Genomic DNA, 21374 nt, shown 5'->3' with positions numbered 1-21374 from the left:
GGATGGAGGTGTTATTATTTAGCCTTAATGTGGTAATCATTTCACAATATATACGTGTATCAAATCATCATGTTGTATACCTTAAACTTACATATGTTATAGGTCAATAATATGTCAATAAAACTGGGAAAAAAAGGATATTACAGTTGACCTTTGAGCAGTGTAGGGGATAGGGATGCCGCCCTGCTTCCCGTGTAGTCAACAATCTACAAAACTTAAAATCTCCCAGAACTTAACTCTTAATAGCATACTGTTGACCAGAAGTCTTACCCATAACATAAACAGTTAACACATATTTTGTTTGCCATATGTATACATAAGCTAAAGAAAATGCTGTTCAAGGGTCAACTGTATATGCTGAATTACCAAAGGTTGTTGTAACCAGGGTTCTTCACTTCATCTAATTATTACCATTATTAAATTTGTAAGTGTTCTACAAAATTAAATGTTATTAGTATTCTGTCATCACTTAAGCATTAACTTAAGTACTATGCCTTTACAATCTATTATTAAAATAAAGATGTTGCCAACTTTTTGAAAAAAAGTCCATGTACTTGCATATGTTATAATACACTCTAAAATCTATTCATTTCTATACTAAAAAACTTTTCATTCAATTTTATTTTTGTTCCCAGGTTTTGCAAATCGTTTTTCAAAACCCAAAGGACCAAGGAAACCACCACCAACTTGGAATATTTAACACAACTTTGGAATATAGGCTGCAAGTGCATCTGCAAATAAGAATACTAGAATACTATTAGCTAAAATAAGGTTTCCATGTTCATAATTTCAACAATGAAGACACTGTAATGTGTTAACAGCAATATTAGAAAAGAATATTCAAATAAGTGCCAGAAATTTTATGTTTTCATCTCATTTATATTGGGCTGGAAATAAGTTTGTCACTTGAACTTATGTAGAGAACAGTGTATGAGAAACAGTTTTAGAATGGACTTATTTTTCATTCTGGAAGTTATTTTTATTCTTCTTTTCTACATAAATATAAACTTCAAAATATTTTTAAGAACTGGATCTCAACTGAATGTTACATTGCCAGGATTTACTATAGAAAGTGTTTCACAAAATCTGACTTGTGCTTGTGACAATGACTATTCCCTGGGAATTATTTTTGCCTAAATGTAATATACCTTGCACATCTTCCCAAAGGTGGAAAAACTAGAGTAGTAAGAAAAGGAGAAGTTAGATTTAAGAGAATAAAATATGTAAATAAAGAGAAATCATTTCTGTATTTGGATATATCCACTAACAAGATGTTCAACTACATTTCTGATAAGTTTTAACCAAAGTTATTCATTTACCAAGTCAAGAAGAATAATCAGCAAAATAGCTATCTTTTGGTAGCATTTTTCATTTCAAAGGTCCTACATAAATATGTGCAACTTATATCCAACCAATCAGAGGTTTAAAAAATTTCCTATATGAATATGGATCTGCCTTATTTTTAGAAAATCTGAGTTTTCAAATCTGATTTTATGTAACATGTAAGTTAGTGGGTAATTATTGTTACAGAGGATTCCCGAGTTCTAATGATTTAAGTTTTTTTTAAAACTTAGAAGTTTATTTTTAACTTTTAGAAACATGAAATATTTAAACAGCATGTTTCATTACGAAGCCTAATGATAGGGCAAACTGGATGACATGTTAACCGGTTTATTGTAGTACAACGTACACAATAGGTGCCGAATAAACTTTGTTTTTAAAAAAACTAACTTTACTGTAGTGTTCATTTAGCTGAATACTTCTCCAGGCACTAGTGGTATTTCTGAGTACTTCATTGTAACCAATTATTCCCAAAGATCTTTATCAAGGGCCAAATATATGAACAGAATCTTAGGTAAAATCTAAGATCTTGACGATGGAATTGTGAATGAATTTCCGGGCAGCAACCTTGGGGAACAGTGACGATTTTTGGAATGTTCTGTGGTAGACACGCCTCTCAAATTTATGCAACCTTATACTTGCGACTTGAAAAAAAACCTTATTTAAAAAAGTTTAAAAACATGGTTTTCCGTCTAGAATTTTTTCGTCACTGTGGGGATGGATTCAAAATAAATGGCCCTCTACCTTTCTAGGCATGAGAGGGGATGTAGCTGGAAGGCGAGGTGGGGCGGCGCGCACCAGGCTCCCAGGCAGGTCTTGCACCTGCCTTGTTACGCCTGTAGCTGTAACCATAGCAGTGCCCACGAAGAGGTTAAAAAATGTCTTCACTGCGGCCCCGCTCGATTCTAAACCCAAATCGCCCTCATTTTACATATGATCAAGTTCCCCTTTCCTCTTCATTTCATCGCTTGTCCAAAGATAAAAGGCCGCAGATTCTTTTACCTCACAAAGGTTATGAGGGGACTATGAAACTTAAAAGTACCTATGGAGACCACCTACTCCGTGTAAAATGACGAAGGGGCACACGAACACGTTAATAGAAACGCGCCGACAGACTCTGAAAGCCACCAACATTGTTTCGGCCGTTAAGGCGGTTGGCGGCAACTCTCCGCCCAGCGGCGGTTGCGTCGCAGCCCGAAGCGTGACTCGGCGCACGCTCTCTTTCCGCTCCTCCACTCCCAGAGCCAGGGAGGCGGTGGGGGCGCGGGGGAACTACCGCTCCCAGGAGGCTCTGCGCCGCCCAGGGTGCTTTACAATAGGCCTCGCTCGGAGAGGCCTGCGGAGAAGCGCTGGGAACGGCCGCTTCCGGCATGTTCAGCTCCGGAGGAACAACCGCCGCGAAGTGGAGGGCGGGGGAGAGACTCCAATGCCCAGCGGGCCGTGCGCGGGCGGCGCTTGCGCGATACGCGGACGGGGGGGCGGTCGGGCCATTTAAATGTGTGTTTGTGGGTGAAATGGCTGCGCAGGTCGGAGCGGTGCGCGTAGTACGGGCGGTGGCGGCGCAGGAGGAGCCGGACAAAGAAGGGAAGGAGAAACCCCATGCTGGGGTCTCGCCTCGGGGAGTGAAGCGGCAGCGCCGAGCGAGCAGTGGGGGGTCTCAGGAGAAGCGGGGGCGGCCAAGCCAGGACCCCCCTCTCGCTCCCCCTCACCGGCGGCGTCGCAGCCGCCAACATCCCGGGCCGCTGCCGCCAACCAATGCAGCCCCAACCGTCCCAGGCCCTGTTGAGCCTCTGCTCCTGCCGCCTCCGCCGCCACCTTCGCTGGCACCCGCCGGGCCCGCTGTCGCTGCCCCGCTCCCGGCCCCAGGCACCTCGGCCCTCTTCACCTTCTCTCCCCTGACGGTGAGCGCGGCCGGGCCCAAGCATAAGGGCCACAAGGAGCGGCACAAGCACCATCACCACCGCGGCTCCGATGGTGACCCCAGCTCCTGCGTTCCGGGCGATCTCAAGCACAAGGACAAGCAGGAAAACGGCGAGAGGACTGGAGGGGTGCCTCTGATCAAGGCCCCCAAGAGAGGTGAGAGCAGGCGAACTGCCCCGAGCTTGGGCTCTAGGTCTCTCTCAGTTCTGATATCCCGCCCCTTTAGCACTGAAAGACGCCAAACCCCTACTTACCTCCTGCTGCTCTACTCCCTTAAGCCCACTGGGGTGGACTCTGGATTTCAAACCGTTGACACAGCCTGACCTACTTGAGGCTTCTCGTTTCGAGGCCGAGCTGTCAGTTACTAACCCCCTTACCAGGCTCCCCCTCCCCGCCCCCGCCCTTCACCCCGAGCCTTTACCAACGTTTGTTTTCAAATTCGCCAGGGTTTCCGCGCCGCGCGGTCCTCGGCGTGGGATTAGTAGCTGGGGTATTAAAAAAACTGCTTTTCTGAAGTAAAGACTTGTCGCTTAAATCCTTTCTTCTTGTTGGCTTTGGTGGAAATCTTTAATATTCACTCTCCTAGGCTCCAAAATATTCACGGGTATGGTGTGGGGCTTTAATGAGTTTGAATTCTTACAGAGGTTACTCGACTCACAGGTTGCTTTAGCTTTTGCAAGGTAAAATAGCAGACGTAGTTTGTAGTGGTTCTTTTTTATCCGGAGGTGAAATCTTTTTTAATTTTTATATTAAATCTTAATTCTGGGAAGAGGGTTGGGAAGGTTTTCTCTCCCTTTTGATCCTAGGAAGTAGGACTAACCGTGCCTGTGAAAAGTGGGAAATGTGCAGTAGTGAATAGTTAGAAGCAAGAAGTCCGGTTACAGTTTATTCTTTCTGGCACACACAAAAAAATTGAGAATTTATTTAATTCCAATAACCCTCACTAAAGTCAAGAATATTGAACCCAGAAAATATAGGACTACCCAATTAAATGTGGGATCTAGAGAAATTAGGTTTACCAAAATTGGTATCTTCCTGTTCCCAAGTACATGTAGCATTTATTTGTATTCTCTGGGGGGGGGGGGGTAGGAATTTTGATTATACCATGGATTTTTATATGATTTTATATAATTTGTTAGTTGTATTTCCTCAAGAAGATTTTAAGATACAAGTATCTTAATATTTCTTAGTATTGGGCCAGCTGGGTTATTACATGTTTATGAACAAAGTCTTTCAATCTAAAGTTTTGTGTGTTTTGGATTCCTTCCATATACTTGGTCTTGACTTAAGTCAGTTTTTTTTGTGGTGCCACATCCAAATAGTGCAGTTTGTTGCAAATAATTACTCAATAAATATTTATTGAATTGAATGAAATCTTTCTTCCTTTGGTGGTATCCAGATGTTATTTTGAAGAATAAAACTTGTGCCAATCTGACAGGACTGCCAGTTTCCACCACCAGAATGCAGTGATCTTGCTGTCTTTTATTTCTCATCTTCTCTTTTCTTCTGTGTGTTGTGTGTTTTAACCGTACAGAGGTAGAGGGAATCTTAGAGATCAACCAATTCAAATTTATATTGTGGAAGAGGAAACCCAGGCCCAAAGTAGTGAAGAGACTTGCCTAATTAAGTCCCAGTTAATTAGTACCAAGTACAAACATTAAAAAAATTATTTTAATGAATAATTGGGTAATAGGGAGTAGAACCCAGATCTTGAATCCCAGTTCAAGCATCCTCCCCCAGCGGCTTGTTGTTCCTTTCTTTTTTTTTATGGTATTTCCTTTTTCCCCTTCTTTGCTTACCCCTTCCCCATGCCTTGACATTAGAATGGCAGTAGCCAGCTCCATCAAAAATCTCTGACCTAGCCCCTTTTTAGGGTGGGATAGTGGCAATTACACGTATAATACAGTGTGCTTCTCTGAGGATTGCACAGGCCCCTGTTCTTTAAAAAACAAACAAAAACAAACCTTTAACTCAGTGCTGTCTGACAGAACTTTCTCCAGTGATGGAAATGTTCTATATCTGTGCTGTCCAATATGGTAGCATTAGTCATATATGGCCCTTGAAATAAGTCTTGAAGACTTAAATGTGGCTGGTATAGTTGAGGAACTGAATTTTTAATTTTATTTAATTCATAATAGTTTCTTTTGGCTAGTGGCTACCATATTGGACAGCACAGCTTGAAGCATTTGTAGTTTGCCAATATGTGAAGAAGTGGGGTAATTTCAACATCTTACCTTTTTTGTTGTTGTTGTTAATTGAAATACAGTAGACATACAATGTTATATTAGTGTCAGATATACAACATAATGATTTGATATTTGTATGTATTGTAGAAGGATCACCATAATAAGTTTAAACATTTTAACTTTTGAGTGAGGGACTGTTGGATTATGTATTCTGCAGGAAAAGGGCTCCCTGGCCTTATACATGGGGGGAGAAAGCCTTCTAGATATGTGACATATACTGGCATTTTAAAAGTTCTGAGAACCCTACAGAAAACAAACTGGCTTAACTTTGTTTAATCCAGGCTTTTGCACACATTTTGGTGGATATCTTTACTTTTTTCGCTGAACATCTTTATGCTTGTTACAGTGGTGTGCAGGAGGCATGCCTCTGGAGTCAACCTAAGTTTAACTTGTGGCTCTACTACTTACTGTTTGATCATGGGCAAATTACTTTAACCTCTTTCAGCTTCACTTTTCCTGTCTGTACAATGGGGTTCTAGTATCTGTTTTACAAGGTTATTATGTGGATTAAATGGGGCAATATGTGGAAAGTACTTAAAACAGTGGTTGATATTAGGCACTTTTAAAACGACCTTTTGTTATTTTATCAAGCTTTGTCCTTGAAACAACTTAAGATTAATAAGGAGAGTGGCTAGTTATGTCTTCCCTCCCTTTTCCTTAAGATTTTCAGAAACTATTTTAACTTTTTATTTTGAGATAATTATATATTCACAGGAAATTGCAAAAATAGTGCAGAGAACTTTTTACCCTTCATTAGTTTTTCCCAGTGGTTATATCTTACATAATTATTATATGATATCCACATCAGGAAATTGACATTGGTACAATGGTGTGTGTATAATTCTGTGCCATTTTATCACCTGTAGGTTAGTTTAACCACCACTGCAATGAAGATGCACAACTATTCCATCACCACAAAGATCCCCCTTTTGCTAATCCCTTGAAAGTCTTAGGTACCAACTCTGTCTCCCCACCTTCCCTAACCTTTAACAACCACCAATCTGTTCTATAACTCTATATCATTTTGAGAATGTTGTAAATGGAATAATACAATATGTGATCTTTTGAGGCTTTTTTCATTCAGCATGATGTCCTTGAGATCCATTCAAGTTTTATCAATAGCTCACTCCTTTTCATTGCTGAGTAGTATTCTACGGTATAGATATACCACAGTTTAACCATTCACCTGAATGTTTCGGCTGTTTCCAGTTTGGCTATTAGAATAAAGCTTCTATGAACATTCATGTTCAGGTCTTTGTGTGGATGTAAATTTTCATTTATTTCTCTGGGAATGCAATTGGTGGGTCATAAAGATGTATGTTTATTGTTTTTTTGGTTTTTTTTTAAGTTATTACCAAACTATTTTCTAAAATGTCTGTACAATTTTACATTCCCACCAGCAGTGTATGAGATTTCCACTTTCTCCACATCCTTGCCAGTATCTGGTATTGTTACTATTTTTATTTTATCTGTCCTAATAGATGTGTAATAAGTATTATCTCATCATGGACTTAAGTTGCATTTCCCTAGTGGCTAGTGATATTTAACATCTTTTTTTGGTCATCATTTGCTGGCCATATATCTTCATCAGTAAAATGTCTCTTTATGTCTTTTGCCCATTTTCTAATTGAATTGTTTGCTTTTTTTTTTTTTTTTACTATTGACTTTTCAGAATTCTTTGTATATTACAGGTATGGGTCCTTTGTCAGATATATTGTTTGCAGATATTTCCTCCCACTTTTGTTGATTGTGTTTCCCTCTTTTTAAGACGGTCTTTCACAGAGCAAAAGTTGTAAATTTTGTTGAGGTCTAATTATTTTTTTCTTCTATGGATCGTGCTTTTGGCGTCAAATCTAAGGTCTCAGGGCTTAGGTCCCAAAGATTTTCATTTATTTTTTTTCCTAAAAAGTATTATAATGGTAACTTTTACGATTTATTTGAATTATTTGTGTAAGGTGTGAGGTGTTTAGGTTGAGGTTCATGTTTCCAGTTGTTCCAGCATCTTTATTGAAGACTTTTCTTCCTCCATTGGATTACTTCTACATACTTGTAAAATATCAGTTCCACTGCCTGTTTTTGTATGACTTGTCAAATAAGGATGGTTTTTACATTTTAAATGGTTGAAGAAAACCTCATGACATGTGAAAATCATAAGAAATTTTAATTCGTTGTCCAGAAATAAATTGGAACATCACTCCACTCATTCAAATATATTGTCTGTGGTAGTTTTCACACTAAAACAGTAGAGTAGCTGAGATAGACTACGTGGGCTGCTAAAGCTTACTACTATCTGGCTCTTTATAGAAAAAGTTTGCCAATCTCTGCGATAGATCATTGTGCTGAAAGACATGTTCCTTCATACCAGCCCAGCTGTACTCAATCCAACTTCATGTATAAGTTAATCATAAATTTCAGATTCCAGATGTTTGGAGTTGCTCATATATAGTTGAAACAACAATTTCTCATCTCTAAAATGGGAATTAAAGTGAGTTTTGAAGAGGTGAAGTGACATGCTTAAGATTTTCTAGTTAGTAAGTGATAGAACTGAATCTAGGACCCAGTTTTTTTTGACTGTGTGTGGTCCACTTTGCTTTTCATTTTTCACTAAGCATATTTGGATTGTTAACTAAATAAAGAGATATTAAAACATTTATTTCTTATAAGTAACAGGCTTGAGTCTTAAACTGATAGTTATCTGTGTATTTTTTTTTTAGATTTTTTTTTATTTATTTATTTTGAGAGAGAGAATGAGAGACAGAGAGCATGAGAGGGAGGAGGGTCAGAGGGAAAAGCAGACTCCCTGCCGAGCAGGGAGCCCGATGCGGGACTCGATCCCGGGACTCCAGGATCATGACCTGAGCCGAAGGCAGTCGCTTAACCAACTGAGCCACCCAGGCGCCCTATCTGTGTATTTTGAAATCTTAATTTTTCTCTCCCTTTGTTGCTCATAAAAAGCGTAGAACATATTTGCTCAAAAATTACTTTTCTTGTTTAGTAAATTTATGATTTTAGTAATATTTTAATATTTTGTAGAAAAAAAGGAAAGGGGGAGAGTCAATCCCCCTAGCTCTTTTCTCTAGTGTCATTAAGTGACAGGATTGCTCTTTTGTATTCACTTGTGAATCAGCCTTCCTTTCTCACATTTTTTCATCTTTGACCAACTGTCCACTTTCTATCACAGGTAGTATCCCCAAGTCAGACAACTAATTGTAATTTTCTGTGATGTCAGAAAGCTTTTGGCAGGAATTTAAAATCCAAATCCCATTTGGTGATAGCAGTGAGGAATTATTTGGGGATTATACAGAGAACTGAAATAAACAGATCATCTCATTTATCAGAGCAACAACTTTAGGAACTGATACTTTCCTTACCTACCCAGAGAGAGGGGGGGACAAGCCTTTAGGGCATGAAATTTTTGCATAACATAAATGCAGAGTTATCATGTAATGGGCACTCAGTAAAATACTTGTTGAATAAAGTAATGCTCTCTTTATTGGAGATTCTTGTAGGTCCTCCTCCTCCTTCTCAAGTCCATTAATTGTAACCAGATAATTTTAGTTGGTCATCTCAAGGGAGTGTCTCAGAGTTGATAGAGAAGGCCGAAAGGAAGAGTGTAGTCTAATAGTGTATGGGAAGAGTCTGAGTTTTGGAATCAGACAAGGTGAGCGTTTGAATCTTGGTTCTCAGCTGCTTGTTTTGTGGCCTACAATAAGTAACATATCTTATTTCAAGCTGTTTTCTTCTCTATAAAATTGACTTATATATCTACTTCACTGGTTTGTTTGAGAATTAAAATGAGATAGCATATATGATACCAGGTAGACCCTTGGTGAATAATTTTCTTCCCTCTTTCAGAGATTTTTGTCCTTTTTATGGGCATACTACATTGTATTCTAGGTCAGTAATTTCTGTCTCTAGTTTTGATATCTCAGTTACTGCCAATAATTTCAAGGAATGTATTAAATATTATTGTGAAAATGATAATAAAGATGGTGAGCACTTATGGTGTGTTCAGTACTGTGATGAGGCCCTTATGTTTATTGTCTTATTTAACCCTTACTATAGCTCTGTAAGATAGATACTAGAATTAACATTAAGATGAGAAAATGGAAGTTTAAAGAGATTAATGAGTGTTCTCAGAGACCCTACGCAGTAAGTAGTAGGGCTGGGACATTAAGCTAGGTCTCTCTAACTGTAAAGCACCTACTCCTATAGCACTCTCTACTGCCTCCACAATCCAGCTATTTTGGGGTAATAGTAGTTAACATGTATTGAGTATTTGTTATATTCTAGGACTATTTTAAGTACTTTATGTGCTCTGTTTCATTTACTCTGCTCACTGATTTTATGAGGAGGTGCTGTTAACTTCCCCCATTTTACCAGTGAGGAACAAGGTACAAAGAAATTAAGTTGCAAAGGGTAATATTCTGGGAGGAAGTACAAGGACAGGGATTCGAATTCAGCCAGCCACTCTTAAACACCATGATATGGAGGGATGAGGGGTAAAGTAAGGTAGTGTTATAAACATACAGTGACCTTTTTAGTCAGGTTTTTATATGGGACGGGAAAGATACCCAGTAAGTCTAAAAAATTTATTTTCAGGAAGCAACTTTAGCCCTTCTCTTTATTATGATTAATAAAATATAAAACATTGTACTTGCTTTGAAAATGTGTATCCACCATGATTTTTAAGAATTGGGGGTATTACATTTCTTTCAGTTCTAAGTTATGATTGAAGTGTGAGAATGGTGATATGAATTTAAGTTTTGTGATAGAAAAAGCTAATTTTTTTGCATTAATGAGAACTTTCAATAGTGACATAAATAAATGATGCTATTTGATAGTTGATAATATTAGCACATATGAGGATTTTATTTTATTTTAGTTTCGGGTGTAGAATTTAGTGATTCATCACTTACATAGAACACCCAGTGCTCATCACAAGTACCCTCCTTAATACCCATCACCCATTTAGCCCATCCCCCACCCATTTCCCTCCCTCAAACCTCAGTTTGTTCTCTGTCATTAAGTCTCTTATGGTTTGCTTCCTTCTCTCTCTTTTTTTTCCCCTTCCCATATGTTCATCTCTTTTGTTTTCCTAAATTCCGCACATGAATTAAATCATATGGTATTTGTCTTTCCCTGATTGATTTACTTCACTTAGCATAATACACTCTGGCTCCATCCGTAGTTGCAAGTGGCAAAATTTCATTCTTTTTGATGGCTGAGTAATATTCCATGGTGTGTGTGTGCGTGCGTGTGTATACATATACCACATTTTCTTTATCCATTCATGACTCAATGGACACAGACTCTTATGAGGATTTTATTGATAGTGTCATGCATTAATTTAGTTACAGTTAGAATGACCTTTTTTTTTTTTTAAGACAGCAATTTGTTTCTCAGATAAAGGTATCTTCCTCTGTAGACTTACATACTTCTCTTTATGTTTCCTCTCACAGTTTGATATGTGAAAGCTTTCCTTAATCACAGATAATAGAGTGGTTTGGCTTTTTTTCTGTAAAAGAACTGATGTCAATAAATTTTAGCTTTTGTGCTATAGGGAAATACTCAAAATGTTACTTCCTGAATATGTTCTCTGTTGGAAAGCTAAGTCAACCAGGAATGGAAAGACTGTGAAAACTTTAGACATTGGGGGCGCCTGGGTGGCTCAGTTGGTTAAGCGACTGCCTTCGGCTCAGGTCATGATCCTGGAGTCCCTGGATCGAGTCCCGCATCGGGCTCCCTGCTCGGCAGGGAGTCTGCTTCTCCCTCTGACCCTCCCCCCTCTCATGTGCTTGCTCTCTCTCAAATAAAATAAATAAAATCTTTAAAAAAAAAAAACAAAAAAACTTTAGACATTGTTTTTTTTTTTGTTTTTTTGAGACATAATTGACATATAACATTGTGTAAGGTGTACAGCATACTGATTTGATACATTTATATTGCAAAGACATTGACTTCTAATTAGTGTTTTTAATTCAAGGCAAGGCAACCTTGATATTCTCATAGTGCAACAGGGCTAACTTACTGTAATAACCTTTAACAACTTTGTATATGTATGCCATTTTCAATTAGTTGTCATCACAGTAATTCAGAGGTAAATTTTGTTTATTCATTGAAATTCATTAGCTGGTATGACACAAGTAGTCTAAAATTTCTCTATAAACAAAGGTGAGCTTTCTATATTCAGCCTTAGTTAAGAATCAAAATTTGAAAAACAGGATTAATGAGATAGATTGACATTTATTTCATATTTTAAACTTTTATCATGTTGAAATATGAGATTACAATCAATTTAAGGTCCTTTTCATTTCCTTGTACGATGTTTTTTTTGATGGGCCAGTGTTCGATGATTTGAGTGGTTCTCATATAAATGAGTTTGGAATAAAACCCACAGAGACTTGGCCATGTTAGAAAAACCATTGGTAAGCTGATAGTAATATAGAAAATGTGTTACAATCAAGGCAGCTCCTTGGTGGTGTTAATTTCAGTGGCAGATCTAGGTCACAATTCATCTTCTGCATACCAAATACCTCCTCTGAAGCTTAAAATAACAGATCTATTCAGAGATAGTTTCTTTTCTTTCTTTTTTTTTTCTCTGTGAAATTGCTAAAACATTTAGCAGAGGGTAATTAGATGACTTTTTTAAAATTGGACTAACCTTTGTATTTAATGGCATTAACATTTAGTTGCTTGGGAGAATTGCCTAAATTACCGATTTTTAATGTGGGAAAAGCATTTAGATTAATTTTATTTGGTAAGAAATATAAATGACTGTTACTATAAGTGTTTTAACAAAATCTCAAAGATTTAGATGTATACAGAATAAAAGATGGACTGCTTTTTCTGTCTTGCCAATTTAAGCAGTCTGATTACATGTATATTTTGCTATATGATCTCAGTTTAATTATAAGTGATGTTTGCAAATGAAGGGTTTTCTTTTTGTTTAAAAACAGATATTAAACAGAATGAAAGTCATTTGGTATCTATACACTTTAAAGTCTCTGACTTAGACTTTTAAATATTTTCTTTAGAAGTTTTTCGTGACTTGCAATATTTGGTGATTTGGAATGATTTTGTATAGAGTACTGCAACTATCGTATTTGCATATTATACCAAGTAAATTATTTACTGTAAATTTTATTGAATTTGTTCTTCCCAGCTGTAGTCATAGGATCAATTGGAGTATCTGTCTTAACACTGAATTACTTGAATCATGTCAGAAATTCTATTGTTGGGGGCCACCTGGGTGGCTCAGATGGTTAAGCGTCTGCCTTCGGCTCAGGTCATGATCCCAGGGTCCTGGGATCGAGCCCTACATCGGGCTCCCTGCTCGGCGGGGAGTCTGCTGCTCCCTCTCCCTCTGCCTCTCCCCCTGCTCATGCTCTCTCTCTCTCTGTATCTCTCTGTCTCAAATGAATAAATAAAAAATCTTAAAAAAAAAAATTCTATTGCTAGGTGGACAAATTCTATATAGTGAATACCACATCGAACTTGAAAGGTTGGTCAGGACTATACCTGATACTTAATCCTAAAGATTTTTTTCTTTTAAAGATTTTATTTATTTATTTGAGAGAGAGAGAATGAGAGACAGAGAGCATGAGAGGGAGGAGGGTCAGAGGGAGAAGCAGACTCCCTGCTGAGCAGGGAGCCCGATGCGGGACTCGATCCCGGGACTCCAGGATCATGACCTGAGCCGAAAGCAGTCACCTAACCAACTGAGCCACCCAGGCGCCCTAATCCTAAAGATTTCTTGCTAGATATATTTTCAAACTGGTAAATGAACGATGCTGTTCTATTTTGGGTTTGTCAATCCGTGATAATCTCTTAAAAATTCAAAATAAATTTTTAATTATAGATGTAGTATGTGTTTATTGTAGAAAATTAGAAAATACAGATAAGCAAAAAAGAAAACATCTAGATATTTATAATCCTACCAGCCTAGATAACTACCATTAACACTTTGATGTGTATTTCTTCAGGTACTTTTCTGTGTAATATATGTACAATACGTATGTAGATCAGTCAGACTTTTTCCTCTCTATAGGTCCTTTGCTTCTCCCTGGAATATTTTTCCCTAGAAAACATGCCTGGCTTGTCTTATTATTTAGGAATCAGCCTAAATGTTACCTCCCAAAGGGAAGTTTCCTCAGCATCTAGAGTAGCTTACTGATATTTTGTTTTTCTTGCCAAACTAGATTGTAAAGTCCAAGAGAATGGGAATTATGTCTGTCTTAGCACCCTATCCCCCTAGTGCCCAGAAATGTCCCTGGCACTTAGTGGGTACTTAATAAATGTTTGTTTAATATTATAAACATGGGATCAGAGTACATACACATTAGATGCCTTGGAAAGAAAGGTAAGACCTATATTTCTGACCTTAGATTGCTTACAGTCTAGAGGAGAGGTAGAAAATTAGATATGTGATAACATAGAATGTGGTAAGTTCTGTGATAGGGGAAGGGGAAGTACAGTGCTAAGGAAGCACAGGGTAGGAATAGCTATCCAAACTGGGTAGGGATGACTTGTTAGAGAATGCTTCCTGGAAGATTGGCAATGTAAGCATTCTATAACCTTGTAATTCATCAGTTCTTTTCATTTGTAATATAACTTGTAATGGCTGGGTAGTATTTTGTCAGTATGTAAGTAACAGAGTTTAATCAACATCCTGTTACTTAGGATAGACCTTTAAGGGGGGGAGTCCCTAAATAACTGTCATGGATATTTTTGTGTATCTTCAGTTATTTTCTTAGGTAATTTTTACTTGGGAGTGGAATTTCTGGGTCTGATAATTACAAATATCTACAAGGCTTTTGGTGTACATATCCATTTTGGTGGGTGCCAAATTGTCCTCCATGGAATTTGTACCAATTTATACTTCCAACAACAGTATGTGAGAATGCCAAAAAAAGAAAAGTCAATCCAATTTGGTAGGCAAAATGGTGTCTTACAGCTTACTTTGCCTTTGTTTGATTTACCTGTATGTATCATAGCAAAATATGACAAGCTTCAGTTTAGATTTTACAGTGGTTACTGAAGAGATATTCCATACAGTATGGCAGATGTGAAATTACGTGGATATTTCCTTTACTTTTTGTTGCAAGTCGTATTAAATTATATGCTTACATATCCATTGTCTACTTTTTAGCATAGTTTTCAACCTTGAATATTACCATATTTTAAGATCTTTGTCTCATTTTATAAACGTGTAAGTTGTCATGGCAAATTCAGAGAAACTGAGAATAGGCCATTTAATTTGAGATCAAATACCGTAGGAAGTTTATATGTTGACACTAGGCCTAGCAACTAACTTCTTTTTAATTATTGTGGCCAGAAACACCAGATGAAAATGGTAAAACCCAGAGAGCTGATGATTTTGTCTTGAAGAAAATAAAGAAGAAAAAGAAAAAGAAACACCGAGAAGATATGCGAGGAAGACGCCTTAAAATGTACAATAAGGAAGTACAAACCGTCTGTGCTGGCCTGACCCGCATCAGTAAGGAAATCCTCACCCAAGGACAAATAAATAGCACTTCAGGAGTTAATAAGGAGTCCTTCAGGTATCTGAAAGATGAACAGCTGTGCCGATTAAATTTGGGCATGCAAGAATATCGGGTACCCCAGGGAGTACAAACACCTTTTATGACTCACCAGGAACATTCTATTCGTAGAAATTTCTTAAAAACAGGTACTAAATTTAGCAACTTTATTCATGAGGAACACCAGTCCAATGGTGGTGCACTTGTCCTTCATGCTTACATGGATGAACTCTCATTTTTGTCTCCAATGGAGATGGAGAGATTTTCTGAGGAGTTTCTTGCTTTGACATTCAGTGAAAATGAGAAAAATGCTGCTTACTATGCTTTAGCAATAGTGCATGGAGCGGCTGCTTATCTCCCAGACTTCTTGGACTACTTTGCTTTTAATTTCCCCAACACTCCTGTGAAAATGGAGATTCTGGGCAAGAAAGATATCGAAACAACCACCATTTCAAATTTTCACTCTCAGGTAAGATAAAATCATTGTTAAATTGTTTAGTAAATACAGTTTCTTGACAGTATTAACCTCATTCTCTTTCATTTGCACATACCAGCACAGTTTTGATAAAAATTCATGGTGGTAAAGGTGATTCAGATCGTTAGTTTATTGCTCTAATTGAAAAATCTTAATTGCTGGTTCTTTGGGATGTAGCTTGTTACTTGCTTGGTCTAAGAAATACTTAAATACTTTATACATGTTATACATCATTACAAGTCTTTATGGAAAACCAGCTTGAAAACGAATCCAGTCTTTCAGAAATCAGGTACTGTTAGTATAGAGGATGTGATTTCGATCTGGTAGCATCAAGGTAACTTTAGCTAAGACTACTTACGTCATAATAAACACACGAGGGCATTGGCCTATTTATTTGCCAGGTTTTTGCTGGCTTTGTTTCTTTCAGTAACTTGTTGGCAGTCTATCCCAGAAACATACCCCATTTACGTGACTTGGAAGTGTCACTAGGAAGACCGCCATAGCCTCTGCTCCTTCTGCCTATGCATTGTTGTAGGTGAAGACCTTTTCTAAAGCCTTGCTTGGGCAGCTAGGCTTAAGTCAGCAGGGAAATCTCTCCTTCCTAACCACTGGTTTTTGACCAGACATTTTTTCAATGAGTTATTTTAGGGCACAGAAAGAAGTTAATAACATGTCCTAGTTATTTTCTTACTTCCTTTTCTCATAAGGATTATAAACATGAATGGTCAGCTATAAGTTGGTATCATAGATATAAATTCAACACAAGTTTAGTGGAGAATATTTTACTTTTTAGAGATTTATGATTATATAACCTGTTTTTTCAGGTTATCTAATAATTTGCTGCCATTCTTTTCCTTAAGATTTTTTTTTTTTTTTTAGGTAAATAGACTGTTGCATAATAAGACTCTCAGCTGCCTGCATTATAGTGGTTTCAAGCCACTTGGATTTATTTGAAACCTCCTCTAACTTGAATCTTTTTAATGATTCTTGCCATCCTTGCCTCCAGTGAGGGGAGTATCCAGTTTAGATTCATGAGCTTCAGAATTTCTCTAATTGAAGTTCTCTCTGCAGTAGAGAGAACAGGAGCAGCCAATCTGGAGAGGTCGCAAGATGGGGCTGCCCAAGACGTTGGAACACGATGTGCAATAAAGGGCTTCGTCTTGGATTTTGGCCTTGTTACCACAATCAGGTACCGAAGTGCTGACTTTTGTAGTAGATTTTCTTTTTTCTTTTACTTTTTTTTTTCTTTTTTTAAGGAGTTTTGCCCTTTGAAGGTTAAGAATCCTATTTTTATAAATATTGCAGAGAAGGGACAGAAAACAGTTTTCCTGATATAGGCCATAATCCCCGTACGTCCCCATTTAAGAAAGAAGGATATTGCTGAGAGCAGAATTAACATGCTTCATCACTTTTTTCATTTAGAAAATGCAGCAAATTTTCTCTTCTGATTGATAGACCAACAAGCATATCTGAGAAATAAGCCAGAAATACGGGTGAAAAAAAGTCTTGGTTTTATAGTGGTGGCTTTTTAACTTTCATGTTAGTTAGTCTATAGTAGATCAAGCTTATTTGTCCATAGTACCCAATCTAAATAGTTGATAAAAGAAGGTATCTCTAAATATTCCCTGCTGATTTTTGTCCTCCAATTAATTTTTTAAAATGGAGCTGAAATTTAAATGACTGTACCAACAACTTACCTTGAGATTTACTTTGAGATTTATAAAAAAACCTCTTCTTAAGAACATCTGAGATTATTATTAAATTAGATATCTTTATGCCTTCAACCAGATAAGAATATTGAGGACTACTGACTAAGTCTTGTGCTGTGGTAATCCTAGAACTTAATTTTATTTATGAATTTTCAGTCGTTGGAGGAGAAGTATGGGGTGGGTATGGAGGTTGAAGTAGTCCGTGAAACTTTAAATTTGCACCTGTCAAATATTTGGCAGATGTTAGTATGGAAGCTAAGACAATAGTTGACATTTATTTAGCAGTTCATGGTTTATAGAAATATTTTCACATTCATAACTGAATATTTGAAACAACCTATGGTGTAGGTAAGCAATTTTATCTCTGTTTTCCTTTGAAGGAACTGAAGCCTGGAGATGTTCCTTGTTATCCAAGTTCATGTAGCTAGTAAGTAGGAAGTCACGGTGCTAACCTAGGCCACCTGGACAATATGCCTGTCATTTTACCATACTTCTTGACTTCAGCCATTGGAAAAGAGACCAGTGCTTTTATTTGTCTAACACTGTCATTAGTGAAATTAAAATAATCTTAGTTTAACACAGTATTGAGAAGGCTATTAATTTTTAACAAATACTTTTAGATTGTTGGGAATTAAGTGAATACCTTAAATATTTTGGACTTCTTTGTTTAATGAAGTCTTTTAAAGTTCTGTTAAGCCTGTAAACAAACTGAAGAAACTTTTGTTACCTTGGACAGTTTTTGGAAGTTATTTATAGTTTAAATATGTAGCCATAATAATTATTCATGACTATTATTTCAAGGTAGTTTAGTTAGCAAACACTTATTTTTCATTTATTTTTTAAAGATTTATGTATTTATTTGAGAGAGAGAGAATGAGTGAGTGAGCATGCAGCAGGGAGGGGCAGAGGAAGAGGGAAAGAGAGTCTGAAGCCGACTCCATGGAGCCCCATGCAGGGCCTGATACCAGGACACTGAGCGACAACTAAGAGCGGGACACTTAAGCGACTGTGCTACCCGGTGCCCCTCAGCAAACCATGTACTGGACATTCTGTTCCTAAAAGGACTAATTGATGAGCTCAGTCTGGTGGAGGAGATGAATAGACCAGCAATTATAATACAATTTGCTAAGTATTCGAATAGAAGTATGCTGCATAGGGAAAGCCGTGTAATAGAGGGAGCACAGTTTGCGGTGTTACCTAACAGACTTGAGGTGATTAGAAAGGGCAGTTTAAAGCATGTGATGCTTGAGTAGAGTCTTAAAAGAAGATTAGTACTTAGCTTAATAAGGGCATTTTAAGCAAAGGAAAAACAGCCTATGCAAACACACAGAGGCATTAGAGAATGTGGTACTTTCAGGGAGCTGCAGCTAGCCTGACATGGCAAGAGTACATGTTGACTGTTGAGGGGTGGTGGGAATTGAGACAAGAGAAAAAAATCAGGATTGTGAAGAGCTTTATATGATGTGCCAAAAGAAAGTTAGTACTTTTTCCTAAAGGTAATGGGGAAATCATTGGTGAATTTTAGTAGGGGAGTACTATCAAGTTATGTTTGCCAAGATTACATAGGAATGTGAAGGATGAGATTGAGGACGAAAATGAGATTGGAAGCAAGAAGACTGGTTAGATTACTATGGTAACCAAGTCAGAAATGATCCATGTCACAACTGATACACTAGAGAGGAAGGAATGAAATTTGAGAAATAATTAGAAGATGGGATTAATTGCAGTTTGGTGAGGGAGAAGGATAGAGTCTTAAAATATGGTTTGGACAAATGGGCAGATCGTGGTGCTGATCACAAAGTTAATACAGGGTTGAAAAAGCTGGTTTCTAGGGGTGGAAGGTGTTGGTGAAGAGTTCAGTTAGAAATACTTTGTGTTGGAAGTGCCTGTGAAGACTAAAGGTTAGAAACATCTATTAGGTAGTTGAATATGTGGATCTAAGACTGGGAGACATGTAGGCTGGAAATGCAGCAGTTGGATCCATTAGCATATAGGTGATCCAGGCACAGCATTAGAGTGGAAAAGAGATGAAGCTAAGAATGGAATCCTGTGATGCACCCACATGTAAGTATGAGGAACGTGGGAAAGATCAAGAAGAAAGGTAGAAGGAAAATTAGGATACAGATTTTCTAGGTTTTAAGAATGATGGAGTAATTAAGTATCACATTCATAGGCGGGATCAAGTAAGATAAGGGTGGGAAAATGTGAAGTTGCTCAACTAGGAATTTAATTGGAAACCAGTGCTTATTAAGATGCAAACCATGGCTAAATACTATTATTTATGGGGCTTTTTTAGAAGCTTACTACTTTCTCTGTGTATGAACGTGGCATTCAGACCCCTGCCCACATCTTCTGAATCAGAATCTGCATTTTAACAAGATTTGCAGGTGATTCATATACACATTAAGGTTTGGGAAGCACTACTTTAGAACTTATCTGCACTAGTTGAAGGAAGGAAAATGTAGGCTTGTTTTGTGCAGGAATAATTATAGCTTCTGTTATTTTTATATTTTTAAATTATTGTGGTGGCAAAGCTAGGATGCGCATAAAGGTGTTTTTTTTTTCTTTCCGTATTCTGTAAAACTCAAATATCCTAACACCAAAGGAGGTAATAAGTTCATGATAAATATCAATTGAAGCACCAAGCTGATCCTCAAATTTGATTACGTTCATCAGTTGATGGAGGATAACTTTGTAAAGTTGCGTTTCTAATCTAAAGAACTACATATGTATTAACACATATGTATGGTATTTTTATAATTTTGTAGGATTATTCAGATCTAATTAAGTTTTAAATAATCATTGGCTAAGTAACAATTTTGACTAAAAAGTTTAAGTGTTTGTGGAATCTTTTAGTTGGTTAATGAAGAAAAAAATTAGCATCCACTTAGAAATCTGTTTCTCCCTAAAATATATACATGTTTTAGGAATAAGTATAATTTATGATTTTTTTGCTTAGGTGCTATATCTTGTAATTATAATAGTCTTCCAGCCGTCTTACGGACTGACAGGATTTTAGAGTAGGTGGGGGCCATTTCCAACCCTTCATTTTACAGATGAGGAAGGTCACATTTTGGTTATGACCTTCCCCAAGGTTAAATAGTGGCAGATCTTCAAAGAGGAATTATTTTTTCTTCTGTCACTGAGTGGAATTAAATCCTACAGGTGAGGGTTAACAAGTTTTAATGTGTATATGAAATGCAGATTTTGATTTTATCGGTCTGGGTTTGGGCTTTATAGTCTGCGTTTCTGATCAGTTTCCAGGTGATGCTGATACTGCTGGTCATGAGCCGGCAAGGCTATATGTAAATTCTATACAGGAATTGCAAGCCAGAGTAACACGAAGAAACACTAAAACACTAAAAGTATAGTGAAATTAAATGAGGAGTTGTTTTAAATATTGCCATTGAGATTATTTTCACCTTAGAGCGACTAGGTAATTGAAGGGTGTGTATGGAGAAGAAGGATGTGTATATGTATGTGCTGGTGAGAGAGGCAATTGATAAAAAAGCCTATCTACCATAATAAGATTTTGTTTTCTTTATCTGACAGATGTGCATATTTTAAGTTCTGCTTAAAAAAAATTCTGTATACATACAATGTTGAAGTCTTTTACTGAGGATCATAGATCTTTAACTTTATTTAGGTGGTGGTGGAAGTTCTTATAAATATTACTTTTATTACTATAAAATGGTAACGTTTTTTGTTCCAGAGAAAATCAGCAAATGTTATTTCTTCATTGTGTGTTGTGGCAAGGCCTAAAATGGGTTTATTAGGTGCTCCTCATCTTTGATCAATATAATTAACATTTTATGGTGAATTGGTGGTACTAATTAAGAGTCGAACTAGAAGAGTGCTTTGTAGATGTTAAATAACTGAGAAACTCTTTATGAACTACACATCAGTGTGTTATATAAATGGAGGAATAAATGTTTTAAGTAGCTGGCTTTATAAAATAAACCAGCATAGGAATGGTAGGTTTGGATCTCTTTTTCCTCTCATTCTAAGTACAGCTTACAATAAACTCATTTTGACTCACACTGCTTTTTCACTGTATGTTTTAAAGTAGGAATGCCTTTTTATTCGCAGATCACAAAGTTAAGGAAGATTGCTGGCTAGCTCTTTCCTTTCTGTTTTTTAA

At 37.2% G+C, this 21374-nt stretch overlaps 2 protein-coding genes across 4 annotated transcripts in view; both read left to right on the top strand.

The window, feature by feature from the left end:
• PTPN22 (protein tyrosine phosphatase non-receptor type 22) overlaps nucleotides 1-1730 on the top strand; it is a 58428-nt gene extending 56698 nt beyond the window's left edge. For 2 of the 3 annotated variants that reach the window (XM_081815702.1, XM_006728464.3), the window contains exon 21: nucleotides 636-1730. In XM_081815702.1, coding sequence (XP_081671828.1) covers nucleotides 636-700 — 65 coding nt within the window. In that variant the 3' untranslated portion in view covers nucleotides 701-1730. The remainder of the gene's footprint in view (nucleotides 1-635) is intronic. The other variant, XR_014144095.1, reaches the window with a different exon arrangement.
• Nucleotides 1731-2696: 966 nt separating this feature from the next.
• The window catches only part of RSBN1 (round spermatid basic protein 1), a 47152-nt gene continuing 28474 nt past the window's right edge, over nucleotides 2697-21374 (top strand). The window contains exons 1-2 of the mRNA XM_006728468.2: nucleotides 2697-3417; nucleotides 14845-15518. Of these exons, the coding sequence (XP_006728531.1) occupies nucleotides 2712-3417; nucleotides 14845-15518 (1380 nt within the window). The 5' untranslated portion in view covers nucleotides 2697-2711. The remainder of the gene's footprint in view (nucleotides 3418-14844; nucleotides 15519-21374) is intronic.

This window comes from Leptonychotes weddellii, chromosome 4 (assembly GCF_054177405.1).
Source record: "Leptonychotes weddellii isolate Sample4059 chromosome 4, ASM5417740v2, whole genome shotgun sequence".
Taxonomy (NCBI): domain Eukaryota; kingdom Metazoa; phylum Chordata; class Mammalia; order Carnivora; family Phocidae; genus Leptonychotes; species Leptonychotes weddellii.
This window is presented reverse-complemented; position numbering and strand designations above follow the sequence as displayed.